The sequence below is a fragment of the Dryobates pubescens genome, chromosome 11 (assembly GCF_014839835.1).
Source record: "Dryobates pubescens isolate bDryPub1 chromosome 11, bDryPub1.pri, whole genome shotgun sequence".
Classification (NCBI taxonomy): Eukaryota; Metazoa; Chordata; class Aves; order Piciformes; family Picidae; genus Dryobates; species Dryobates pubescens.
In genome coordinates, this window is record NC_071622.1 from 1,022,753 (window position 1) to 1,049,756 (window position 27,004).

A 27,004-nucleotide genomic window follows, 5' to 3' on the forward strand; every position below is an offset into this window, starting at 1 on the left:
CAGGTGTGCTCTTCCATGTAACAAGTGGTGCTCAGCTATGGCTTTAACTGCCTAATTAATGAGAGTATTTTGCCTGCTGATCTCTCCCCACCTCTCTGGTTTTTTGCAGAGCCTGGATCTCTGGAGGCTGCTCTACACTCTTCTGAAAGACATTCATGGAGGCAAAGGGACAGAGTCTGATGCCATAGGTAACCTAGTCAGTCTGTGTGATGTCCTGCTGTCCCAGGGGAGTACTGGGCCTGGGTTTGTAGCATCTTTCCTTGCTCACTGTCAGAAATGCTCCACTTTGAATCCCTGTGCTGCCAACTTTCTGTTGCATCAGAGCTGTGCAGGAAGGTTTACTCCTCTTTGATTTGCTTTGTCTAGGAAACTGAGATGTTCTTGCACCTGCTGGGGGCTCTTGCTTCCCTGGGACATTTTACTGCAGGTGAATTCTGCAGCAATCCTGACAAACTCTCATCATCTGCTAGGAAGTGGGTTTGGGTTTTCCTTGGTTCTTGCCCTGTTTCCCATATGACACATGGATCTGTGGGTCATTATCAAGTCCTGTGCCAGGGCTGTGGATTCTGGCATGTGAACCATGAGGGCAGTGTTTTGGGTTGAAGTTCTAGACACCCACTCAAAAGGCAAACTGTGTGATTACTTTAGGGGCACCATGAGCATCTCTATGGGCAGGGCCTCTAGGACAGAGAAGCTGGATGCAGGTGGTGTTTTCACAGTGGCAGGGCACTGTTTGCTACTTGAATGTGTGGTATTCCATGCACCATACCACTCCCCAGACAGCTGCCTTGAAAGGTGCCTCTGTGGAGCTCTTTCCTTGTCAGAGGAGGCTTTGGAAATGGGATTGTCTGTGGTGAATAAAAGTGTCTTCAGCCCAGACCACTTGCCTTTGAAAGCAAAGAACCCCAGCCCCAGCCAACGTTGGTTTAGTCCCCCAGAGCTGGGAATCTGATGCCTGTAACTGGAGTTAAAAAAGGCTGAGGCTGGTGGAGCAGAGCCAGCATAGTTTTGCTGGTGGCTCAGCAGGCAGTCAGCATGGGTCTCTCTTGCTCACAGCACTGCTATTTTCATTTGTCTGTTGTTGCCTTTCTCCTCACCCACAATCTGCTCTGTATGGCAACTCAGTTTCTCAGCTGTCTCTTCCAGCTTGGTGGAGGTGCTCCTCCACGAGTGCAACCTCACTGAATCCTGCCTGCTCCCATACTGAGCACTTAGTATCATAGCATCACAGTGTCAGTCAGGGCTGGAAGGGACCACAAGGATCATCCAGTTCCAACCCCCCTGCCATGGGCAGGGACACCCCACACTAGATCAGCCTGGCCAGAGCCTCATCCAGCCTGGGCTTAAACACCTCCAGGGACAGGGCCCCAACCACCTCCCTGGCCAACCCATTCCAGGGCTTCACCACTCTCATGGTGAAGAACTTCCTCCTCACATCCAGCCTGAATCTCCCCACCCCCAGCTTCATTCCATTCCCCCCAGTCCTATCACTACCTGAGCAGTCCCTCCCCAGCCTGCTTGGAGCCCCCAGCAGATCCTGGAAGGCCACAATGAGGTCTCCTGGGAGTCTTCTCCAGCCTGCACAACCCCAACTCCCTCAGTCTGTCCTCACAGCAGAGCAGCTCCAGCCCTCTGCTCCTCCTCCTGGCCCTTCTCTGGACACCTTCCAGCACCTCCAGATCCCTCTTGCAATAGGGGCTCCAGAACTGGAGGCAGTACTCCAGGTGGGGTCTCCCCAGAGCTGAGCAGAGGGGGAGAATCCCCTCCCTTGCCCTGCTGGCCACACTTCCCTTGCTGCAGCCCAGGATCTGGTTGGCTTTCTGGGCTGCAAGTGCTCACTGAGAGCTCCTGTTGAGCTTCTCCTCCCCCAGCACCCCAAGTCCCTCTCCTCAGGGCTGCTTTCCAGCCAGTCCCTGCATTTGGAGATAGGATTTCCATGTGCATGTGGCAGGCTGCTGGCTCTAGGCAGAGCTAACCCAGCCTCTGCTGGTGGGTTGTGGGGTAGGGCTGTGTGGTTCAGCTCAGAGCTGCTGAGCTGGTTTTCAGGGAGCCTGCTTGGTCACAAGTTGGTGACTGAGGCTGAGGTTAGGTTGGAAAGCCATGCTGGTTTTCAGGTTGCACTGATTACCTTTGCTTGGCCCAGTGAATGAGCTGTCTGCTGTGAGCACAGTCAGGACTTCACTGTCTTCTCTGTCCCTGCTCTGGAGCTCTTGGGGTCTTTGCTGTGTTAATGTGGCAGCCATGGCCCCAGGGGCTGAAGAGCTCTCAGGTTACTGTGGGATCCTGTTGCACAAACAGTAGGTTGAGATGGATTCCTCTAGCCCAAGTCCAGTGCTTTAGCCCATGGATCAAGCTTTCCTTTGCTGGTTTTGTACAGCCTCCTAACTACTTGGCTAAAGCAAGGAGAGCAGCAGTTCCCAGATGCCAGGGGCAGGCTGTGGGGACTCCTTTGGCACAGGGGTTACTGTGTGTGTGGGAACAGCTGTCCAGGAAGGAGAAAGCTCACTTAAATGGCCTTGTACCTCTCCTTTGCCAGGGGACACCCTGAGCTCTGGCCTGCTGTTTGCATGTGGCACTGGGGTCACAGTGGCTCTTCTCACCCCTCTGCAGAGTGAGACCTGGTTTTGAGGAGTGCTTGGCCAGCTGTTGGGCCTTTTGCAGCAGTGAGGTGCCAGGGCAAAGCAGTGCCTTGCAGTGACAGATTTTGCCTGTGGAAGGGGGCATAGGTTCCCAGAAGATGTTTCCTTGTTCTGGCTGGTGTTCTGTCAGGTGGCTTTTGAAGGTGCACCCTGGTGGGCATTTCTCTTTCGAGTTAGGAGTTTGCATGGATCCCTGTTGCCTCTGGCCTTGTCACACAGGGGCACTGCAGAGGAGGTGAAAAGTTTGCTTTGCCTAAAGCAGCTGCTGGCCATGGCTGTGATACATTGCTTGGAAGAGCATTCTGCAGTGTGGGCTCAGGTGCTTGGTGTGCTTTGTTGCCCAGCTAGCAGACAGATATTGCAGCACTCCCATGTGGAAAAATCCCCACAGGTTGGTGTTTTCAAATGCAGGAACTGTTGTGTGCTCTTGCCAAAGGAAAGCCCTCTGGAGTGCACTAGGCAGTGCTTGCAAATGCCTGCCACGGGTTCCCTGGGCTTCTCATTTTGAAGGGACACAGTGCAACACATGGGCTGTGGACTTTGGGAAGCCATTCATCTGCTCCAGCCCCTTAAACACAGCAGGGCAATGGGACAGGAGTCAGGGTGTGCTGTGTGATGGTACTCTGGACATAGCCTTGCTGATGAAGCCATGAGGAGTGGTTCCATGCTGCTCTTCTCTCTGAGGGGCTGAGAGCAGGCAGGCTGGGTTGCCACAGCAGGCAGCAGTGCTGTGTGCAGGTAGAGAGCTGGAGGAGGTGTTTCTTTCCTGGAGTCACCAGTCACTTTCTGTCGTGTGGCAAGCAGGTCTGGAGCTGCAGTATGTCTTTGTTTGTTTGACAGATGAGGCAGAAAATGTTGCTCTGCAGCAGTAGTTTCCCATAATACCACTACCTATGCAGGTGTTTCTTGCCTGAGTGCATGAAGTAATGTGTCAGTGTCTGTTCCTGTACTTGATGTAGCTCCTTTCCATCTTAGCCTGCCAGGCATAACCTTTGTTTGAATACCCTGCTGTAATTCACTGGAAGTACTCTGCAGGGTTCACAAAGCAGAGGAGCACAGCTTGAGTATTGCTTTGGGAGAGCTGAGCTGTGAGGTTCCTCCACAGCCTGCTCCCACTTGCTGAACATCCTGTCCTAAGGAACGTGCAAGCAGAGGGGGCTGGGTTGGGAAGAGTGGGTCTCTCTCTCTCTAAATCACCTGTTCCTGATGAGCTGCTGTCAGAGGAGGTGTTTGAGTGACTGCTGGCAGTCTCTTGTGAGTGGTGGTTTTTCCTCTCTCTCACCTGCACAGGAGGGAAGAATCCATCTTGGCCTTGGGTACTTCCATGTAGCCTCTTCTGCCATTCATCTGAGCAACGTTTTCCTTGGTAGGCAGAGCAGGGCAGGGATGAGGAATACATAGAATACATAGAATACATAGAATACATAGAATAAACCAGGTTGGAAGAGACCTTCAAGATCATCGCGTCCAACCCATCAACCAATCCAACACCGCCCAAGCAACTAACCCACAGCACCAAGCACCCCGTCAAGTCTTCTCCTAAAAACCTCCAGTGATGGCGACTCCACCACCTCCCCAGGCAGCCCATTCCAATGGTAGCTAGGGTTGGCTTTTCCACTGGGGGCACTGCTCTTCATTTCCTCTGTCACTTCAAAGCTTGTGCTCCTTGGCTTCTGCAGTCCTTCATCACCTGCCTGCATTCCTCACTGCTGGGTAGCACCACTTCAGCACCAAACTCTCTGTCACTGTGATGTTGTCTGGGTGTCATTTGCAGTTGGTTGAAGAGGATAGCACAGAGCCTGGTGTGAAGCCACCCTCTGGTTCTTGTCTGCTGGGCACTTGGTGGTGGTGCAAGAGCCTTCCCTCTCTCTCCACTGCAGTGCTTGAGTTTCTTTGTGCTGGCTGCATCCCACTGGGAGTCTGAAGGTCCTGTTCTGGTTGAATCTTCCTTAATCATTTGCTTGTTGGTGCCTCTGGAGAGCTCCAGCAGCTTTTGGAGCAGGGCTTCCTTTCACAGCAGCTGTTCCTCCTTCCCCAGTGTGTTGTTTGGCATCGTGGCCCCCTGCTGGTTCTTGCTCACAGTCCTGGCTTGGTGCAGAGCTGGGGTGCAGAGCTGGGGTGCAGAGCTGAGGCTGGCTGGTCAGGACCTTTCAAGATCACTTTCTCTGTCTTTCCTGAGCCTTTCACAGTTGTGCAGTGCCTGTCTTGTAGCTGTCTGGTAGCATTTGCTGCTGTGAAGCAGGGCATTCCTGAGAGTGAAATAGTCCCTGTGGCCTGGTGTGCTTCATTCTCTGCCTGCTCTCTGGTGCCCAGGGACTCTGCAGCGGGCTCTGAAACTCCTCCATCTCTAAGCTCCAGTGTCATTCAGCACTGAAGTGGCTCAGGGTGTTTGTTGATTCACAGCATGCTTGGTGCTCATCAGAAAATGAAGAGGAGAGCTGGAGACCTGTTGCAGCAGGGAGGGCTGTTTGCCTTCTCTGCCTTTGTTAATCTTCAAGAGGCCTTAATCTCAGCCCTGAATTTCTGCTTCTCCCTTGGCAGTAGTTCCTGCAGATCGGAATGCAGCAGCATGAGGAGGGCTTGTACCTTGTGCCTGCTCCCTGCATCAGTTGTTGACAGAGGCTGGTCATAGGCTTGGTTGAGAATCTTGCTCTCAGCAGCATCTCCTGGAACTCAGGGCAGACCACCTTGCTCTCTCCAACTCCCTGCAGGGAGGTTGTAGCCAGCTGGGGGTTGGGCTCTTCTCCCAGGCACCCAGCACCAGAACAAGAGGACACAGTCTCAAGCTGTGCCAGGGGAGGTTTAGGCTGGAGGTGAGGAGAAAGTTCCTCACAGAGAGAGAGTAACTGGCCCTTGGGATGTGCTGCCCAGGGAGGTGGTGGAGTCCCTGTCCCTGCAGGTGTTCAAGAGGGGACTGGACGTGGCCCTTGGAGCCATGGTTGAGTGGTCAGGAGGTGCTGGGTGGCAGCTTGGACTGGCTGAGCCCTGAGGTCCTTCCCTGGGGGTGGTGTGACCAGGTGGGCTCACAGTGTGCTCCTCTCCCCTTTGCCTTGACTGGCTGAGCTCCAGGGCCCTTCCCTGGGGGTGGTGTGACCAGGTGGGCTCACAGTCTGCTCCTCTCCCCTTTGCTGCCTTGACTGGCTGAGCCCCAAGGCCCTTCCCTGGGGGTGGTGTGACCAGGTGGGCTCACAGTGTGCTCCTCTCCCCTTTGCCTTGGCTGGCTGAGCCCTGAGGCCCTTCCCTGGGGATGGTGTGACCAGGTGGGCTCACAGTGTGCTCCTCTCCCCTTTGCCTTGACTGGCTGAGCCCTGAGTCCCTTCCCTGGGGATGGTGTGACCAGGTGGGCTCACAGTGTGCTCCTCTCCCCTTTGCTGCCTTGACTGGCTGAGCCCCAAGGCCCTTCCCTGGGGGTGGTGTGACCAGGTGGGCTCACAGTGTGCTCCTCTCCCCTTTGCCTTGGCTGGCTGAGCCCTGAGGCCCTTCCCTGGGGATGGTGTGACCAGGTGGGCTCACAGTGTGCTCCTCTCCCCTTTGCTGCCTTGACTGGCTGAGCCCCAAGGCCCTTCCCTGGGGGTGGTGTGACCAGGTGGGCTCACAGTGTGCTCCTCTCCCCTTTGCTGCCTTGACTGGCTGAGCCCTGAGGCCCTTCCCTGGGGGTGGTGTGACCAGGTGGGCTCACAGTGTGCTCCTCTCCCCTTTGCCTTGACTGGCTGAGCCCCGAGGCCCTTCCCTGGGGATGGTGTGACCAGGTGGGCTCACAGTGTGCTCCTCTCCCCTTTGCCTTGGCTGGCTGAGCCCCAAGGCCCTTCCCTGGGGGTGGTGTGACCAGGTGGGCTCACAGTGTGCTCCTCTCCCCTTTGCTGCCTTGGCTGGCTGAGCCCTGAGGCCCTTCCCTGGGGATGGTGTGACCAGGTGGGCTCACAGTGTGCTCCTCTCCCCTTTGCCTTGGCTGGCTGAGCCCTGAGGCCCTTCCCTGGGGGTGGTGTGACCAGGTGGGCTCACAGTGTGCTCCTCTCCCCTTTGCCTTGACTGGCTGAGCCCTGAGGCCCTTCCCTGGGGATGGTGTGACCAGGTGGGCTCACAGTGTGCTCCTCTCCCCTTTGCCTTGACTGGCTGAGCCCTGAGGCCCTTCCCTGGGGGTGGTGTGACCAGGTGGGCTCACAGTGTGCTCCTCTCCCCTTTGCCTTGACTGGCTGAGCCCTGAGGCCCTTCCCTGGGGGTGGTGTGACCAGGTGGGCTCACAGTGTGCTCCTCTCCCCTTTGCTGCCTTGCAGACGAGCAGGTGAGGGCGGTGAAGGCGGCGCTGTGGTTCCAGGGCTACGGCAGGCCGGGGCTCCACAGGCTGCCCCGCGACGGCTCTGCGGGCGGCAGGGAGCTGCTGCTGGCCTTCTCCTGGCTGCTGCACAGGCTCAGCCTCCCGGAGCAGCTGCTGGCTCGCCACAGAGTACAGACTGGCGACCACACCTCTGTGTGCACGGTGAGTGTGCCCGTGGCCCCCCCCCCCCGCAGGCCGGTGTGTGTCCCCCCTCCCCCCCCCCCCCGGGCCGGTGTCCTCCCCCCCTCCCCCCCTTCCCAGCCCGTGTCCAGCTCTGGGCTCCTCAGGTTAGGAAAGAGGTTGAGCTGCTGGAAGGTGCCCAGAGAAGGGCAACAAAGCTGGGGAGGGGTCTGGGGCACAGCCCTGGGAGGAGAGGCTGAAGGAGCTGGGGTTGCTTAGCCTGCAGAAGAGGAGGCTCAGGGGAGACCTTCTTGCTCTCTGCAACTCCCTGCAGGGAGGTTGGAGCCAGGTGGGGGTTGGGCTCTTCTCCCAGGCACCCAGCACCAGAACAAGAGGACACAGTCTCAAGCTGTGCCAGGGGAGGTTCAGGCTGGAGGTCAGGAAGAAGTTCTACTCAGAGAGAGTAACTGGCCATTGGAATGTGCTGCCCAGGGAGGTGGTAGAGTCACCATCACTGGAGGTGTTCAGGAGGAGACTTGATAGGGTGCTTGGTGCCATGGGTTAGTTGATTAGGTGGTGTTGGGTGATAGGTTGGACACAATGATCTTGAAGGTCTCTTCCAACCTGGTTTAGTCCTGTTCTGTGCTGTGCCATGCCATGCCTCAGTGATGCTGTGTGGCAGTGGCTGTGCCATACTAGTCTGCACTGGGTGGTTTCTGGGTGCCCTTACAGAAAAGTGCCTTGGCCAGCCTGCAAGAACTTCAAGGGGCCAGCATCTGCTGCTTGTTCTCTTGACCTTCTCTAAGCTGTGTGTGCAGGTGATCTGGGTTCCTTCTCTTTCCCAGACTCCCACAGCCACCTGAATTCCCTGAGTTGGTATTTCCAGCCTAGGGGAGACCAGTGTGAAGGAGTGCAAGGAAGTGAATCTCTTCCATCAGTGCTTCCAGACTGTAGCATGGGTGGTTCTGCAGTGCAGCAAACAAGTCAGCTGGGAATGCTGGGTGTGTTGGCACTGGGCAGATCAACTAATCCTGAGGCAAGCAGAACTTCTTCAAAACATCAACATCCCAGTTGCCAGCCACTGCTCTTGGGCTAACTAATGGCCTCATAGCTTCCTTGAGAGCACAGAGAGCTATGCTGTTGTGTTGCCATCAATGAAGAGGTGGTGGCAGAGAGGAAGCCTGCTCTGAGGCAGGCTGAGGACAGCTGTGTGTCTGCTTTAGCTGCAGTGTGTGTTAGCAATAGCAGAAGCCATCAAATCCCCACAAAATCCCAGTGTAATGACAGTGTTTGGTAGCACTGCCTTTAAATCCAGCCCATGCATTGGAGAGCTCATGCACACATTGCTGTGTGGGCAGCTGCTCTGGAGCATAATGTGACAAGCTCAGGAGAAGAGAGTGTGGTTTTTAATCCACCTTTCTGTCTAGTTTAGTGCAGTGAAACTTTCCCTGCTGGTAGCAGCACAGATCAGCTCAATGCATTGGTGTGGCTGAGCTTGGTGTGTGTCAGGTTCAAGGTGACAGCCTCACAGAAGTGTCTCCTTTCTGGGAGGGGACAGGTGAGCCCCCCAGCCCTGCCTGCTGGTGCCTGGGGGCAGGTGAGCCCCCCCCAGCCCTGCCTGCTGGTGCCTGGGGGCAGGTGAGCCTCCCCAGCCCTGCCTGCTGGTGCCTGGGGGCAGGTGAGCCCCCCAGCCCTGCCTGCTGGTGCCTGGGGGCAGGTGAGCCCCCCAGCCCTGCCTGCTGGTGCCTGGGAGCAGGTGAGCCCCCCCAGCCCTGCCTGCTGGTGCCTGGGGGCAGGTGAGCCCCCCCAGCCCTGCCTGCTGGTGCCTGGGGGCAGGTGAGCCCCCCCAGCCCTGCCTGCTGGTGCCTGGGGGCAGGTGAGCCCCCCCAGCCCTGCCTGCTGGTGCCTGGGGACAGGTGAGCCCCCCCAGCCCTGCCTGCTGGTGCCTGGGGACAGGTGAGCCCCCCCAGCCCTGCCTGCTGGTGCCTGGGGGCAGGTGAGCCCCCCAGCCCTGCCTGCTGGTGCCTGGGGGCAGGTGAGCCCCCCAGCCCTGCCTGCTGGTGCCTGGGGGCAGGTCAGGCCCCCCAGCCCTGCCTGCTGGTGCCTCATACTGTCTAAGACCTTGTGGTCTTCGTGGTCAGGGGCACATACTGCCCTGGGGTGCAGGCTGCCTGGCCTTTCAAGGGGACAGCATAGCAGGGAAGCAAGAGTTTGGAAGGCTGTGGTACAGGGACTGTGTTTGCAGGAGGAGAACACTTGTGGAAATGGAAAACAGCTCCAAGGGAAGAGACAGCTTGTCATGGGCAGTGTTGGAAGGGCAGCAGCTCTCTTGCTGCAGCACAATTGCTTGCTGCACAGAAGAGGGAAGAGGAGAGGTGGTGCTGGGTGCAGTGGGTGGTGTTGCTCTGCAGTGATGAGGACACCTTGAGATGGCAGGAAAAACACACTCCTGGAGAGCTTCAAACTTCTCTCCCCTTTTTTCTTGTGTAGCAGCAGGATTATTTTTGTGTCTTTATTTGGGTTACACAAGGCTGAGTGAGGTGTAGCAGCAGCATGAACTCAGGCAACAGGGTGGCTCTGAAGGGCTCTGAGCTTTGTGTTTTCTGCCAAGTGATGAGAGACCCATGGCAGTGCAATGTAATCTCTGCTGACACAGAGGCACCCTGAGAAATGTGTGCCTGTGCCTTTTCACTGCAGTTCTGACCTGCTCTGCCTGCATTGCTCCCAAAGCCTGGCATGCATGCTTCCTGGTTTCAATCCAGTAGCTCTCCCAAAAGGTTTATAGGGCTGCAAAGGTTTAGTTTTTTCCAGTGGGCCAGGCAAAAGAGAAGGTTTGAGGCTGGCAGGTGGAGCTAGCATGCATTGTAAAGCTCACTGTATTAATGGCAGCACTTCTGCCTGGGTCTTCATCTAGCATGTTCTCATGCTCCAGTGAAACCTGATGCTTGTAGTGGAGGGACAGAAGGAGAGAATTTAGTTACAGCACCACCAGTGTGTTGTCTGACCTAAAAGCATCAGGATTCTGAGGAAGAGGACTGCAGTTTTGCTTGATCACCCCAAGCACTGCAAACCCAACTGAGCTCAAGCAGCAAGGCCCAGCCAAATGCAAGGCTAGGAATGCCCAGTCAAGGATGTGAGGGGAAGTGGTGATGGGTGAGAAGGTGCTAGGGGGGCACACACCTTACCTGGCTTGGTCAGTCAGGTCCTTGTGGCACACTCCTGAAAGCCTGGTGCATGGCAGTGTGGTTATCACAGCTCATCCTTGGACAGCTGTTGTGCATGTTGTGGGATGCCTTCATGTAGCAAAGCCTGTTCCTCAGTCAGCACTCCATAGCTCCCAGGGAGGCAGGAAGGGAGTGATGTGGTCAGCTTGATCCCTGATGTCTTGGGGGTTAAAGTACAGCTTGAGCCACTGAAGTGCTGGAGTTCTGACTCTGGGAATGTTAAATTCCAGACATTTGTGATACTTCAGCTCAAGTGCTGGAAGGCTAACAAATTGCAAAGGCATTGCTCAGCATGCCAGAGGTGCAGCCTTTGCAGGGGAACTCTGCTGGTTAAGTCAACAGAAGGGAAGAGTAAAGAAGAAAAAAGCTTCCCTGGAGAGAAACCTGTCTCAGAAAAGAGGCAAGAAAAGAGACTTCTCTTCGACACCACTGTCACTCTCAGCCCAGAAGGAGCTCTGCAGAATCTTCTCTGCATTGTCTTTTAGTTTTTTCCTTATTTAGTAAAAAAATCACATTTAAAATACTTTCCTGAAATGAAAATGTTACAGAACAAAAATCCATGGTGGAGGAGAAGCTCAGCAGGAGCCAGCAGTCAGCACTGGCAGCCCAGAGAGCCAAGCAGAGCCTGGGCTGCAGCAAGAGAAGTGTGGCCAGCAGGGCCAGGGAGGGGATTCTGCCCCTCTGCTCCACTCTGCTGAGACCACAGCTGGAGCTCTGGGTCCAGTTCTGGAGCCTCTGTGCCAGGAAGGGTCTGGAGGGGCTGGAAGGTGTCCAGAGAAGGGCCACGAGGAGGAGCAGAGGGCTGGAGCTGCTCTGCTGTGAGCACAGACTGAGGGAGTTGGGGTTGTGCAGGCTGGAGAGGAGAAGGCTCCCAGGAGACCTCATTGTGGCCTTGCAGGATCTGCAGGGGGGCACAAGAAAGCTGGGGAGGGACTTCTGAGGGTGTCAGGGAGGGATAGGACTGGGGGGGATGGAGCAAAAGTAGAAGTGGGGAGATTGAGATTGGCTGTGAGGAAGAAGTTGTTCCCCAGGAGGGTGGTGAGAGCCTGGCACAGGCTGCCCAGGGAGGTGGTGGAAGCCTCCTGCCTGGAGGTGTTTGCAGCCAGGCTGGAGGTGGCTGTGAGCAACCTGCTGTGGTGTGAGGTGTCCCTGGCCATGGCAGGGGGTTGGAGCTGGCTGAGCCTTGAGGTCCCTTCCAGCCCTGGCAGTTCTCTGATTGTATTTTTTGCTGTGCATTGCTGAGCTCTCTGCCCAAGCCAGCAGGGCCCAGGTGCCAGTGCTAGCTGGCAAGACACATTGCTTGGTCTGCAAGTGAGAATAAATGTGAAGAAAAGTTCTTGTCCTTTGTCCTCAGGTGCAGAAATGGAGTCTCAGGCTCTGTGGGCAGAACTTCAGCTCCAGCTGACACTCACATGGCTTGCTTTTCCAGCTTTGTCTGAAATCCCCAGGAGTGGCCTGGGGCTGTTGTGTGAGGAGGAGGGGCTGCAGCTAATGCCCCAGGGCAGGCTGCAGTCATGTTCTGACTGTTATTTCAGCCTAAGTGTGAAACAAAGCCTGCAGCCTCCTAAATGGCTGATAATGTGCCAAGTGCCCACCATCCAAGGGCCAGTGAAATCAATTCCTTTCATTTCAGATTACCACTCTCTGGCCTTTTTTTCCCTTTGCAGTTCCTTAGCAACACAGTTTGCTTCCCCTGCAAACTGAACACTTCCATCAGCTCTGGAGGATTTCAGGCTGGTTATTTATAGAGGGACAAGGGTATTCATGACACTTGATGGACATGGAGCTCAGATGCTGCATGGCATTCATAATCTGAAGATCCTGAGCTGGGGAAGGCTTCTACAAGCTCACTTTGGCAGGCACTTACCTCTTCAGAATCAAAAGTTCACTGAGTCCTGCAACTACAAACTGAAGAGTGGTGAAAGCAGGGTGCAAGGGCTGAGGTGGTAGGAGGCTGTGCTTGATGTGGCAGCTGTGGGTAGGGCCAGGTATGGGCAGCAGCCTGGGGTGACTAGGGGTTGAGCAGTTTGTTTCTTGGGGGAGAGGATCCTTCAGGACACCTCCTCTCATGTGGCCTGCAGCTCGTGTATTTGATTGGAGGGGTGGTGCTGCAGTGCTTCCTGAGCCAGGGGACTCTGCCTGCCATGGGATGCCCCAGCAAGCAGGACTGAAGGAGCCACTAACCTCTTCAGCTTTCCCTAGTGCCTCTCTTCAGCCTTTTCTTCAGCCTCTCTTCCAGTCTGTGAAGCTTCTGAACTGGAGGGGAGATAGTTAGAGCCTGTGTTGTGCTGCAGGGACTGGGGAGGCAAGAGGGCATCTGTGGTGCAGGCCAGACTCCAGTCCCTGGCTGCTGTAGTCTAAGTCTTCTGAATTCACTGGGCTGCTCTGTCAGTGGCTTGGTGAGTCCAGGGGCAGGAAGTGAAAGTTCAAGCCTTGCCCTGGCCAGCTCTTCTGAAAGAGTAACCCCCAATTCTGCCAGGTCTGTAAGGCTGCAGGTGCCAGCTGGGGGCACCTCCTGGGCTTCACATCGCTTTGCTGCTTGGGAATTCTCTCTTGGGTGCTTGATGGACATAGCCTTCCAAGGCCCTTTGCACCCATCCCCTGTGTGCTGCAGTGATGTCAGTCTTCACACCTTGCTTGCCTGGGTGAGCCTGTCCAGGCACATCCTTCTGCAGTGATTCAGAGTGAATTCAGATTCACTGGGTCCCGTTTCCACATGAGAGCCCGGAGCACAAACCACATCTGCCCCTCCCTGAGCCTGCAGGGCAGAGCTGGGCAGCTCTGATGCTCCCTGAGGAGCAGGTCATTCCTTGATAGGCCTCTGCCTTTCCAGCACATTCAGTATTTGCCTTAATTGGATTGCTTGCCTTTTTTTGCAGTGATTCCATCACAGCCCTCTCCAGAGTTGTGAGGCTTTGCTCAGGGAGTAGCAGTGCTCTGTGACCATGGACCCCTGTTTGCAGGGAGGAATCCTGCCTGCACTGGGATTATTTCTGCAGCTGAAGTGAATCTCTCTCTGCCCTGTAACTTCATGATGTGGGGAGGCTTTTGAGTGGTTTTTCAGATGGGGCAGTGGTGTTGCAGCCTTGCATTATCACCTGGATGTGTTCTACTGACACTGGTTGGTGGTTCCACTAATTCACTCTGCTTGACTCTTGCCCTCTCAGACTGGATGCCTCTCTCCTTGTGATGCTTAGAGTAACCAACAAACAGAGCTGTAATGGCTGTTGGGATTCGTGCATGTGTCCCCAGCATGCCCAAGTGAGCTCAGTTTAATTGCTTGGGGGGGAGAAGAATGGGGCCAAGCATGCCTTCTGACTCCTGGGCTCACCATTTGCTTCATCTTTTGTTTGCCACAGTCTAGGTGGGCTCACAGCTATCTCCAGCTAAGCTTCTGCTTAGGCTGATCTTGTTGAATGGCTTTCTCTCACAGAAGCCTGGACCATCTCTGCTGTTCCATACATCACCTTGTTAGCAGAAAGTGTTAAGAGAGCAGCCAATCTTGGTGCTGCCCCAGCAGGGAGCCTGTGGCACTGCTCTCAGCCAGTGCACTTCTGCTGCTTGGGGCTTGGGCTTTTTGCTTTTTTCCCTCTCTTTTCACCTCTTCCACTGAGGTTGGAGGAGGGAATTTTATTACCCTTTTGATTCTGACTTGGAGCCCTGCTCAATTTGCAGACCTTGCTGGGCTGTGTTAGTCTGCCAGGTTTCATTTCTTCGTTTCCCTCCCTCATTCTCTTGCCTGCACTTGGCTTTGTCCTGCTGCCTTCCCAGTGGCTCACCAGGTACCCTTTGACCTTTGGTTTTGCTACCAGCACTGCTGTGTTGCAGTACCTGCTGAGGAGCACTGCCTTTGAGAGCTGTCTCCCACACCTCAACAGGGCACAGCATGCCTGAAGTTCCTCCTGCAGACTTGCCCTCACCTCAGTTTTGCCCGTGGCAGCTTGCAGTACTTGGGGTGTGCTGCACCTTGCCCCTGGGCAGCTGACTGGGCTCCTGTGGGGCTAGCAAGCCTCTTGGAGCACTGCTGCTCACCCTGTAGAGGCTTCTACCAGGGGCTAAGGGAGAGAAATGCTTTGAGCTTTGCTTGTCTGCCTTTTGTACTTTTAAAAGTCACTTCCTAAATAGGTAACTGCTGAGCCCTGGAGTGCTGCTTTTAGTCTGTAGTTACTGATACTGCCTTAAACATAGGAGGTGATGAAACTGAGAGTCCCTTGGAAGGGACCTCCAGAGCTCACCCAGTCCAACCTCTGCCAGAGCAGCATCACCCAGGGCAGGCTGCACAGGAATGCAGCCAGGTGGGGTTGGAAAGGCTCCAGAGGAGACTCCACAGCCCCCCTGGGCAGCCTGCTCCAGGGCTCTGGCACCCTCACACCAAAGAAGTTTCTCCTCATGGTGAGCAGAAACCTTCTCTGTTCCACTTTGTCTCCATTGCTCCTTGGCTTCTTGCTGTGCACCACCCAAGAGAGCTTGGCCCCCTCCCCTGGCCCCCCAGCCCTCAGCTATTGATAGGCATTGATCAGATCCCTCCCAGCCTTCTCTTGAGGCTGTTGCTGCCCTGCAGGAGCTGGAACCCCTTTCAGTTTGTACTCTTACAATGAGCTTTTTTAATTGGGGTTAAGCCCCAGTGACAAATGCTAGCTGAAATGGTCTGCCTGTCATTCTGCTGTTCCTCCTGATCTCCTGTGGCTGTTAATGCTGTGCTTCAGCCTTGTCACTGAGCCTTTGGCCCAGTGAAAGGCAGTTTCCTGCAGCGTGGTTAGCAGCACGAATCTCTGCCTGCCACAGTGAGTGCACTTTTAAGAGTAGGGTTTGGTGGTTTGTGTTTTCCCTTGCAGACAGCATGTCAAGGTAAAATGCTCTACCAGAGGAGCCTGAAATGATCAGAAAGGCTTACAATGTGCTGACTCTGCTGTCTCTGGCAATGGCTGACTTGCAGATGCGACATTTCTTGAGCAGCTGATGTGTTCTGGGTGGGCTCTACCACCAGGCACTGGGATCACTTGAGCTTCTGAGTGAGGAGAGGGAGGTGAGGACTGCTGTGCCAGCAGGAAGGCCTAGCATGGTCATGGTGCTTGGGACTCGCTGGGCCCTGTGCAGATCTCTCCTCGTCTGCTGTGGGAAGCGAGCAGCATGAAGCTGTCTCAGGTCTCTCCTGCCCTCCAGTGGCAGGGAGCAGCCAGTACCTTTGGTACCTTCTTCGGCCCTTTGGTCTCCATGAGAGCATCCTCTGCCTTTGGGGTGGTGCTTCGAGTGGTCAGGGTTTAACTGAAGGTCACTGCAGGACCTGTGCAAACAAAGCACATTTGCCTCCAGAGGACAAAGGGAGCTTGCAAAGAAAGGCCTGGCAGCCCTTCCACGTGTGCCCTCCTGGAGGCCACTTACTGTTTCCTCTCCTGTTGGCCTTTGCTGCCAGTGTATCACAGAATCACCAAGGTTGGAAGAGACCTCGAGGATCATCGAGCCCAACCTGTCACCACAGACCTCATGACTAGGCCATGGCACCAAGTGCCACATCCAGTCCCCTCTTGAACACCTCCAGGGCTGGGGACTCCACCACCTCCCTGGGCAGCACATCCCCATGGCTAACGACTCGCTCGGTGAAGAACTTTCTCCTCCCCTCCAGCCTAAACCTCCCCTGGCACAGCTTGAGACTGTGTCCTCTTGTTCTGGTGCTGCTTGCCTGGGAGAAGAGCCCAACCCCCACCTGACTGCAACCTCCCTTCAGGGAGTTGTAGAGAGCAAGAAGGTCTCCCCTGAGCCTCCTCTTCTGCAGGCTAAGCAACCCCAGCTCCCTCAGCCTCTCCTCACAGGGCTGTGCTCAAGGCCTCTCCCCAGCCTTGTTGCCCTTCTCTTAGCTTAGTTGTACACAGTTATTTTTAAGTTGCTGACTCTGCTGTGAGCACAACCTGTGAACACTCAGCTTTGGGGGAACCTTCTGAGCACACAGCTGCTGTATGAGCTGCTGGGGGCGTCGGTGGCTGCGGGTTCTTGCACCGCCTCTCCCATGCACACAGCTGAGCTGGACCCTGGCTTGTCTAGGAGGGGATGCAATGAGCAGTGGTGCTGGTGCTGGCAGTGAGAGCAGTGGTGCTGGTGCTGGCAGTCAGAGCAGTGGTGCTGGTGCTGGCAGTCAGAGCAGTGGTGCTGGTGCTGGCAGTGAGAGCAGTGGTGCTGGTGCTGGCAGTGAGAGCAGTGGTGCTGGTGCTGGCAGTGAGAGCAGTGGTGCTGGTGCTGGCAGTCAGAGCAGTGGTGCTGGTGCTGGCAGTCAGAGCAGTGGTGCTGGTGCTGGCAGTCAGAGCAGTGGTGCTGGTGCTGGCAGTCAGAGCAGCGGTGCTGGTGCTGGCAGTCAGAGCAGCGGTGCTGGTGCTGGCAGTCAGAGCAGCGGTGCTGGTGCTGGCAGTCAGAGCAGAGGTGCTGGTGCTGGCAGTCAGAGCAGAGGTGCTGGTGCTGGCAGTCAGAGCAGAGGTGCTGGTGCTGGCAGTCAGAGCAGCGGTGCTGGTGCTGGCAGTCAGAGCAGCGGTGCTGGTGCTGGCAGTCAGAGCAGTGGTGCTGGTGCTGGCAGTGAGAGCAGTGGTGCTGGTGCTGGCAGTCAGAGCAGCGGTGCTGGTGCTGGCAGTGAGAGCAGTGGTGCTGGTGCTGGCAGTCAGAGCAGTGGTGCTGGTGCTGGCAGTCAGAGCAGAGGTGCTGGTGCTGGCAGTCAGAGCAGAGGTGCTGGTGCTGGCAGTCAGAGCAGTGGTGCTGGTGCTGGCAGTCAGAGCAGTGGTGCTGGTGCTGGTGCTGGCAGTGAGAGCAGTGGTGCTGGTGCTGGCAGTGAGAGCAGTGGTGCTGGTGCTGGTGCTGGCAGTCAGAGCAGTGGTGCTGGTGCTGGTGCTGGCAGTCAGAGCAGTGGTGCTGGTGCTGGCAGTCAGAGCAGTGGTGCTGGTGCTGGTGCTGGCAGTCAGAGCAGTGGTGCTGGTGCTGGTGCTGGCAGTCAGAGCAGTGGTGCTGGTGCTGGCAGTCAGAGCAGCGGTGCTGGTGCTGGTGCTGGCAGTCAGAGCAGCGGTGCTGGTGCTGGTGCTGGCAGTGAGAGCAGTGGTGCTGGTGCTGGTGCTGGCAGTCAGAGCAGTGGTGCTGGTGCTGGCAGTCAGAGCAGTGGTGCTGGTGCTGGCAGTCAGAGCAGTGGTGCTGGTGCTGGCAGTCAGAGCAGTGGTGCTGGTGCTGGTGCTGGCAGTCAGAGCAGTGGTGCTGGTGCTGGCAGTCAGAGCAGCGGTGCTGGTGCTGGTGCTGGCAGTCAGAGCAGCGGTGCTGGTGCTGGTGCTGGCAGTGAGAGCAGTGGTGCTGGTGCTGGCAGTGAGAGCAGTGGTGCTGGTGCTGGCAGTCAGAGCAGTGGTGCTGGTGCTGGCAGTGAGAGCAGTGGTGCTGGTGCTGGTGCTGGCAGTCAGAGCAGTGGTGCTGGTGCTGGCAGTGAGAGCAGTGGTGCTGGTGCTGGCAGTCAGAGCAGTGGTGCTGGTGCTGGCAGTCAGAGCAGTGGTGCTGGTGCTGGTGCTGGCAGTCAGAGCAGCGGTGCTGGTGCTGGCAGTCAGAGCAGTGGTGCTGGTGCTGGCAGTCAGAGCAGTGGTGCTGGTGCTGGTGCTGGCAGTGAGAGCAGTGGTGCTGGTGCTGGTGCTGGCAGTCAGAGCAGTGGTGTCCCTGCCACATGCATCGGTGCAGTTTGTTCCGTGCCCGCTCCCGCAGGCAGCTCTGTGGCTGCATTCATCAGGGAAGCCTGGCTGCTGCTGTTAGTTCTGGCTATGCTGGTTAATTAACAATACCACCACTATGCTCCATTTAAAGATCTGTAATTAGCCAGCTTAACATATGTTATGTCACATCAAAGCCATTGTCTGAGTTATGAGTGCTTCAGGAGCAAGCTGCACAGGCACTTTGCTGGCTTGATTTATGTGAGGGCTTTGCCTTTTCCTCAGTGCTGCAGTAAGGGATCTAGAGATGCTCCTTCCCACCTTTGTGTGACACCAGGCTGCTGGGTTAAGGTTTTGAGTAGTGCCTGAGGGTAAACAGTTTCTGTCTAGAGGCAGATTAGCCCGGGTGCAAGTGAGGACTGGGCTGGCAGTGTGTGCTGGAGGGTTCGGCTGGCAGTTGTTTTGTGTAGCACTGCTCCAGGAGCGATGTCAGGGAGCTGACTGCAGGCACATATCCGTGGGTTAAGCATCTTATCCATGTTCCAGTGGGGCTGCTTCTCCATGGGAAGAGCAGCCAGCTCTTTGACTGTCCAAATGTGGCAGCAGAGAGCTGAGCCTTGGAGGCGTTTGGAAGATGTCTGAGGAGGAGCCGCAGCAGGTGGGAAGGGCCCGCGGCAGGCAGGCTCCTGCCTGCACCGAGAGGTGGCAGCTCCTAGTCAGGAAAGAGCCTCTCTGGGGAAAGAGGCCCTGCCATTGCCTGCTTTGTGGCAGTGCAGGCAGCAGAGGCCCCCTCATTCCCATGGGGCAGGGGGTGTTTGCTGAGCAGGAGTTGGGGAGCACTGGGATGCCTGTGTGACTTGGAGAAGCAGGGAGAGTGAAGGGGGGATGCAGCTGCAGCACCGAGGAGTTTCTGTGCAGTGCTGCTTGGGCCATGCTGCAGGCTCTGCACTGCATCTGCAGGGAGGTTTGCTTTCACACTGGTTTGGGGAGGCTGTGCAATTCAAAGTGTATGAGGAGAGCAAGGTCAGCCATATGCCAGGTCACTGAAGTCCTCAAAGGGAGCAAGCAGTGCAAGACAACTGCTCCCTCCCCACATGTCTGCAAACCCCCTGGTGCTCAGGTCTTTCTTTGATGAAGTATTTATATGGTGAAGTGCCTGTGGCATTTATCTCCATCCACTGTTGGCAGGCCTGCTCCCCTGTCCCCAAGAGCATGGCATTGCTTTGTGTTCCAAACCAGAAGAGCTGAGCTTTATTTCTGCTGTGCAAGTTGAAACTTCTTCATCCTTTGATTGCTCTCCAAGCATCTTGCATGCAAGTGGTTAGCTCAGATGTATGATCTGGAAATGGGAATGGATCCATCTGCCTGCCTTTGCTCACAGCCTCCCTTCTCCCATGCCTTACTCTCCTCCTCGAAGTGCATTCATCTCTGGTGGCTTTTTCACTGCTTTGTGAATCCAACTCATCTGGCTCAGAGCACCTCTGCCATTCCCCCCCACCCCCACTTGCTACACTGCCCAACCACAGGTCCAGTCATAGAACTGTCAGGGTTGGAAGGGACCCCAAGGCTCAGCCAGCTCCAACCCCCTGCCATGGCCAGGGACACCTCACACCACAGCAGGTTGCTCACAGCCACCTCCAGCCTGGCTGCAAACACCTCCAGGCAGGAGGCTGCCACCACCTCCCTGGGCAGCCTGTGCCAGGCTCTCACCACCCTCCTGGGGAACAACTTCTTCCTCACATCCAATCTCCATCTCCCCATTTCTAGTTTTGCTCCATCCCCCCCAGTCCTATCCCTCCCTGACACCCTCAAAAGTCCCTCCCCAGCTTTCTTGGAGCCCCCTGCAGATCCTGGAAGGCCACAATGAGGTCTCCTGGGAGCCTTCTCCTCTCCAGCCTGCACAACCCCAACTCCCTCAGTCTGTGCTCAGAGCAGAGCAGCTCCAGCCCTCTGCTCACCCTCCTGGCCCTTCCCTGGACACCTTCCAGCATGTTCTCTTGGTTTGAGAATGATCTTGCATCTTTTTTTCTTGAAGGAGCCTGGGAAGGAATGTTTAGGGCCAAAGTTGTGTGTTGCTGGAGACTGAGTTCCTGCACAAATTTCAACCCTATTTTACCTGTGCTTTGCCTTGCAAGCCCTGGAAACATGCAGCCTTAGCATGGGAGCTCTGCTCAGCTCTGGCTGAGCCAGGGATGGATTTAGGGGCACGAGGTAAGCTTTGTAGTTTGAGAGCTTCCTTAGCTGATGTGTGCTGTCCTGGAATGTTTGTTTGTCAGGGGCCTAGCTGGTGATTTGCCTGGGTCTTGCCACAGAAGAGCTGAGTTTGTGTGCAGGGTGAGAGTTCAGGAACTGCCCTGAGCATTCCTGTGCTATGCATGTCCCTTCCATCACTCTTGTGCTTGCTTTTCTGAGTCTTGCCAATGGATGGATATTGAGATCCCCTGGCAGCAGTGCCTTGAGCTCTTGCAGCTGAGAAGCTCAGTTTGGCTGAGAGTGGAGCTGGAGGGCTTCGTTCTAGCTTCTGTTTAAGTCATGCCAATCACAGGTTCCCTGGCAGGTCCCCACTGTCCAGTTTGACAAGACTAGCTGTGGCCTTGCCAGAGCAGTGGCTCCAAGGGTGTTGATGTGCCCCTTGCAGCACCAGCCTGGGGCACCCTTCTGCAGCTGGAGTCAGGAGCCTCCCTTCCCTGGGACAGGAGCAGAGGGGAACAGCAACTGCAGCAAACAGTTGGTAAGCAACAAGATCTCCTGGCAAGTGGCTCTGGGAAGATCTTTTGCAGAGCTGGTGTGGAGCATCCCAAGGCCCTTGGGAGCCCTGGGCAGTTGCTTTGCCTGCTCTCTTTATGCTTTTGGACTGAATCCTGTGCTCTTCTCTCTCGGGGAAGTGAATGTAGGGGGCTCTGCCCATCCTGCTGTATCCTTAGGTACAGTCACAGTGAGTTTTGAAGCAAAGGCTCTAGCTTGGGCTGGTGTTTCAGTGATTTTTCTCCCCCTGGGACAGCAGGGAATAGTCTTAGATTGCAAAGACAGGACTAGAAATTGAGGTCACAGTGGAATGTGTGGGGCTTCCTTTGGTCCCTTGTTTACTCTGTGCCAGGCTAAGTATTTCCCAGCAAAAGGAAATTCTTTGTGCAGTTTGTGAAATAAATAATGGAGAGAAGCTGTTAAAAATGCATTGACTGGCTTCCTTATTTTAATATTAATAAGGCAGGTTGCTGCAATAAAATTAGCTCTGCATGGTGTTTGTCACTGCACTGCCAAAGCAATCCACTCTGCTGCCATTCCTTCCCCAGCCCAGTCCCCAGGGGAGCAGCACGTCTGCCTTGCTGAAACCTCCAGCTAGGGAAGCTGGACTGAACTGTAAAATGATGGAAAGGGCACCTTTTGATCTGGGAATCCCAGGGCTGCCTTGGGCCTGGCAGCTCTCTGGCTGCTGCTGCCAAGGGTTGCAGTGTTGCTCAGCCCTGCGTTTGCCTGCTCCAGTGGCTGCTGCCCAGCCATGGCTCTGTGTGCTCATGCACACCCATGTGCCCTGGGGGCCTGGGGGCAGTGGCATCCTGGGCTGCATCAAGTGGCCAGCAGAGCCAGGGAGGTTCTCCTCCCCCTCTGCTCTGCCCTGCTGAGACCTCATCTTGAGTGCTGTGTTCAGCTCTGGGCTCCCCAGCTCAGGAGGGACAGGGATCTGCTGGGGAGAGTCCAAGGGAGGGCTACCAGGATGCTGAAGGGACTGCAGCACTGCCTGGGGAGGAGAGGCTGAGAGCCCTGGGGCTGTTCAGTCTGGAGAGGAGAAGGCTGAGAGGGATCTGATCAATGTCTATCAATAGCTGAGGGCTGGGGGTCAGCAGGGAGGGCACAGGCTCTGCTCACTTGCACCCTGGGATAGGACAAGGGGCAGTGGATGGAAACTCCAGCACAGGAGGTTCCAGCTCAGCATGAGGAGGAACTTCTGCCCTGGGAGGGTCCCAGAGCCCTGGAGCAGGCTGCCCAGAGAGGTTGTGGAGTCTCCTTCCCTGGAGCCTTCCCAGCCCCATCTGGATGTGTTCCTGTGTGAGCTGTGCTGGGTTCTCTGCTCCTGCTCTGGCAGGGGTTGGACTGGATGATCTCTTCCAACCCCTAACATCCTGTGACCTTGGTGATCCTGTCTGTGTGGTTTCATAGTTCAGAAGCCTCTCCTGGCAGGGGCAAGACAGTCTGAACCTTGAAGGTACTTGGCTAGGGCTGCAGTGCCCTAGGACATGAGGCCTTGTGATTTAGGGGCAGGGGGCTGAAGGCATCTGAGGGGAAGGAGAGAGCTCCTGCAGAGGGCACAGAGGAGGTGCTGTGGGGTTTTATTTCACTTTTGGAAGGAGGAATCTGTGCCTTTAAAAGGAAAAGCCCTTTCCCAGCCCTGCACCCCTGTGATTTATAGCATGCATTTATCTGAGCCACAGAGCAAAGGGAAGAGCCCTGCAGCCTTGATACACTTTGTGTGGCCAGAGCAGCACTTCTGTGCTTATAAATAATAGGAGTGCTCGTTGTGCTGGGGGCCTGGTCACTGAGGGGGCCTTTAGCTTGGGAGAAGCAGCAGGAGGTCATTTGATCACAGTCAGAGATGCTGAGCTCTGCATTTAAGGCAAGATGGAACTCTCTTCATGTTTGCATTTTCAGTTCAGGATCCAAACTGGAATTAGGTTCTAGCTTTGCCTGCCAACTGAATCTTCAGGAGGCTGTATTGAAGGGGAGGGCTGTGAAGCAGGGGAGCACATATGTTTAAATACAGCCAAGGTCTGGGGCTCCAAATACCTGCTGGAGGGTTCTCTTGACAGCAGGCATGCTCCAAGGAAGCTTTTTGCATTTCCACTTCAAAGCAATGTCTTGAGAGGCCAGCAGCTGGCAGACCCTTCCTTAGCTGAAGTCCTCTTCTGAGCAACTGGGCCTTGACAGGTCTGTGGTGCTGCTCCTGCTATGCTGTGGTAACACAGTAGATAAGGAATGGTGGGTTGGTTGTTGTAGGTACTCTCTGTGGGCTAGATGCAGCTGACAGCTCAGCCTCACTGCAAGTGGTGTTACTGGCCTCAGAAATGAACCAACCCATGGCCTTCGAGCCCTTTGAACTTGCTATCTGCAGGAGTCTTAGCTGAAATGGGAGGGGGAGAGAGAGATCTGTTTGTAAAGGTGGATAATCTCTTTGTGCAAGAGGCTGGGGGAGAGGAATTGCCCCCATGTTCCTCGGGAAAGCAGCAGGACAGGAAGGCCTCACTTGCTGTATGCCATTGGCCAAGCAGAGATTTAATCCAGCAGATGAAAGTGGCTGCTGTTGTTGGGTGTTTTGTTGCAGCTGGTTTCTCCTGCAGCAGCAGGAAAGTGGGACAAGGTCTGACAAACAGAAACTCTCTGCTGCTCCCTTCCTCCTTCCAAGTTACAGCAAGCCAAAGCAGGTGGTGCAGATGGGGCTGGGAGTGCCTCTGGACTCCTGGCCAGTGCCAGCTGGATGATTCCTTTCCTCTGCCCAAGGAGGGGAATGCTGGGCAGAGCAAAGCAAAGCAGCTGGGCAAGCACAAGCCTGCCATTTTGCCCCTCTGTAAGGCATTAACTCCCACAACAGGGTCACTGCATGCAGCCTTTCGAGAAGGCATTGGAGGAGCTGTGTCTGCTTTGGTGGGGGGTTGACTTACTAGAATCTAGTCAGAAGGTGGTTCCTCCCATCTGGGTATGAGCATGCTTGCTGCCTTCCTGGGTAGGGAAGATGGGAGAGGAGGCAGCTCCCCACATGGTAGCTGGGAAGGCAGTGTTTGGTCCAGACCTCAGTTCTTGCTCAGGCTGCTCCCAGGCCTGTGTCCTAGAGGATTACAATTCCTCTCCACTGCTGGAACTTCCTTCCCCTCCCCCTCTTTGGCCTCTTTGCCTTATAGGCTCTTAAGTGCTGAGTGGCTTGAGAGCACCCAAGCTAACCTGAAACGTTGTGGTTCTCCTGTGCTTTCAGTGTGAAGCTGATGTGGCAGGCAGGCAGGAAGGGGCAGCAGGGAGAGCAGCTGTGCAGCGGCCGGGCGCCGGCGTGGACGTTCGCTACCTGCAGTGGCTGAGCGGCAGGCTGAGGCTGCAGTGGCAGAGCCTGCACGCTCAGCACCAAGAGCACTGCAAGCTTCTGCACAGGGTAAGTGATCTTTCTGGTTCTCTGTGGCATTGGTTAGCATTGAGAAGCCTTGCCAGCTGGTGCCAAACGTAGAGATCATTCTTGTTTGCTGTAGGTAGGAGTGAACTGCCTCAAACACACACACCGCTCCCCAGGGGGGCAGAGCTGTGGGGGAACCAAGTGTGCCCACCAGTGCTTGGGGGCTTACAGTCATTATAGAGGTCTCTCTTACAGCCTGACACCAAAACCACTCTGCAGCCATAGGCTGTCTCCTGGCAGAGTCATAGAATCAAGCAGGTTGGAAAAGACCTCCGAGATCTTCAAGTCCAACCTGTTTCCTGATCCCTAACACCTCCTGACAACCAAACCATGGCTCCAAGTGCCACATCCAAGCCTTTTGTGAACCCTCCCTGGGCAGCACATCCCAATGGCCAATCTCTCTCTCTGGGAAGAACTTTCTCCTCACCTCCAGCCTAAACTTCCCCTGGCACAGCTTGAGACTGTGTCCTCTTGTTTTGGTGCTGGGTGCCAGAGTCAGGACAGAGCATTCTGGTCCCTCAAACCAGTAGTGATTCAGCACTTCAAGTTCATTGGATCATGTGGATTCAAAATCTTGAACATGGATGTTGAAAGGAGTAACAGCAAAACAAAACACAGCTTCCCTTTCTGAGCAGAGCCTGGAATCTACCTCCCTTTAAATCAGGCCTCAGGAGTGGCCTCTGCTTTGCTAAGAGTCCAGATCTGCTTATGAATGATGGTTCTGTGCCTTGCCTGAAACCCACAGACCCCTGGGAGCATCATGTCTGCTCAGGATGGCACCAGCCTACCTTCTCAGAGCTAGCAGAGGTGGTGACTGCAGAGGCAAGTTCAGAAGATGCTTCTAAAGTTACCCAGTAGTGTGCTCCCTGGGCCCCCGCTCTCCATCCATGTCTCTTCAGCTAGCTGATGTGGAGCCACTTGGAACTGTACCCAGAACCTTCACAGAAAACCTTTGGGACCCCAAAGAACACTGTGGAGGAATTTCTCCTCAAAGAACAACCCTTATCAGAAAGCTGTCAGAGCTGGACCAAGAAGGCTTTACAGCAAGATGCCTTCTGGGCTTCCAGTCCTGTGCCTGGCAGAGCTGCAAGCTGCACTGAGGTCACACTTTGTCCTTTGCAGGAGTTGACTGCTGGGAAAGGTCTGATTGACAGCCCTGGGGAGAGATCAGGTGCTGTGTGTGCAGCATCTGAAACAACCTTTTGCTTCTCTTTGCCCACTGCAAGCGTGCTTTCCTGCTCTGGGAGCAGAGAGAGCAGCCGAGTGCGAGGGCAGGGCAGGCCTTGGCTTCTGCTCCGAGCGGGCAGGCAGCGATGCGCCGGGGCGGGCGCCGGGGCACGCGGGTGGCTGCCACCTTCTCCCCTCGATGAGCTACTTCTGGTTCAAGGCAGGCTGATGGGTGTTTTCAGAGTAGGTGAGGAAATGCCTCCATAGCTCATCAGCAGTGCTCTGAGTTATGTTGCACTTGGCATGGTTAGGCAGCTCCAACACAGCCTGCGGTTAATGAAAGCAAGGAAGAATTGAGAGCAGCTTGAACGTGGGGCCTCGAGCACAGACAGATACTCTCAACTGTCCTCATCAGGCACTGGAAGGAAGAGATGTGCTGCTTGGGCAGCATGCTCAGTGGGAGATGCCCTTGCTTACTGCAGGGGGGTTGGACTAGATGGTCTTTGGAGATCCCTTCCAGCCCAGTGCAGTCTGTATTCCTATAGCAATTGCACCTTGAAATACAGCTGGATTTTTTCCCACCCCCTGCACCTATCCAAAGAAGAATGTTTGCTAAACTTAGAATCAGGGAATCATAGAATTGGTAGGGTGTTGGAAGGGACCTCAAGGCTAAGCCAGTCCCAACCCCCTGCCATGGCCAGGGACACCTCACACTGCAGCAGGTTGCTCACAGCCACCTCCAGCCTGGCTGCAAACACCTCCAGGCAGGAGGCTTCCACCACCTCCCTGGGCAGCCTGTGCCAGGCTCTCACCACCCTCCTGGGGAACAACTTCTTCCTCACAGCCAATCTCAATCTCCCCATTTCTAGTTTTGTTCCATCCCCCCCAGTCCTATCCCTCCCTGACACCCTCAGAAGTCCCTCCCCAGCTTTCTTGCAGCCCCCTGCAGATCCTGCAAGGCCACAATGAGGTCTCCTGGGAGCCTTCTCCTCTCCAGCCTGCACAACCCCAACTCCCTCAGTCTGTCCTCACAGCAGAGCAGCTCCAGCCCTCTGCTCCTCCTCCTGGCCCTTCTCTGGACACCTTCCAGCCCCTCCAGATCCTTCCTGGCACAGAGGCTCCAGAACTGGCCCCAGAGCTCCAGCTGTGGTCTCAGCAGAGTGGAGCAGAGGGGCAGAATCACTTCCCTTGACCTGGGACTGTTAGGACTGTTGCAGTCAGACAAAGGCAAGAGGCAGCTTGGCTATGCTGCAGTTCCCTAGCCTGCTGTTTCCACAGTCCAGAAGAATAAGCAGGAGGTGAGGAGAAAGTTCTTCCCAGCAAGAGAGATTGGCCATTGGGATGTGCTGCCCAGGGAGGTGGTGGAGTCACCATCCCTGGAGGTGTTCAGGAGGGGCTTGGATGTGGCCCTTGGAGCCATGGTTTATTGTCAGGGGGTGCTGGGTGAGAGGTTGGACTGGATGAGCTCTGAGGTCTTTTCCAGCCTGGTTGAGTCTATGGTTCTATGTTAGGGATAGTCCTTGTTAGAGCAGGAGGTAGGATGAAAGGCCTCCAAAGATCTTTCCTGTTCCCATGATCTGGGGACAAGGTTCTGAGTCCCTTGGGTGATGAGGAGCATGTGCCTTCAGGTGAGCAGTGATGCCTCATGCCTTCATGAATTGCTGGATTGCCTGAAGACAGGCCAAGGAAGTAGTAGGAGGGAGACAGGAGGGGGAAACAGGCTGGAATAA

General features: G+C 55.6%; 1 protein-coding gene across 1 annotated transcript in view; it reads left to right on the forward strand.

The window, feature by feature from the left end:
• Positions 1 to 27,004, forward strand: part of TEDC1 (tubulin epsilon and delta complex 1) — an 87,828-nt gene that overhangs the window by 1,051 nt on the left and 59,773 nt on the right. Inside the window, exons 2-4 of the mRNA XM_054165490.1 lie at positions 110 to 188; positions 6,914 to 7,116; positions 23,919 to 24,089. Coding sequence (XP_054021465.1) covers positions 110 to 188; positions 6,914 to 7,116; positions 23,919 to 24,089 — 453 coding nt within the window. The remainder of the gene's footprint in view (positions 1 to 109; positions 189 to 6,913; positions 7,117 to 23,918; positions 24,090 to 27,004) is intronic.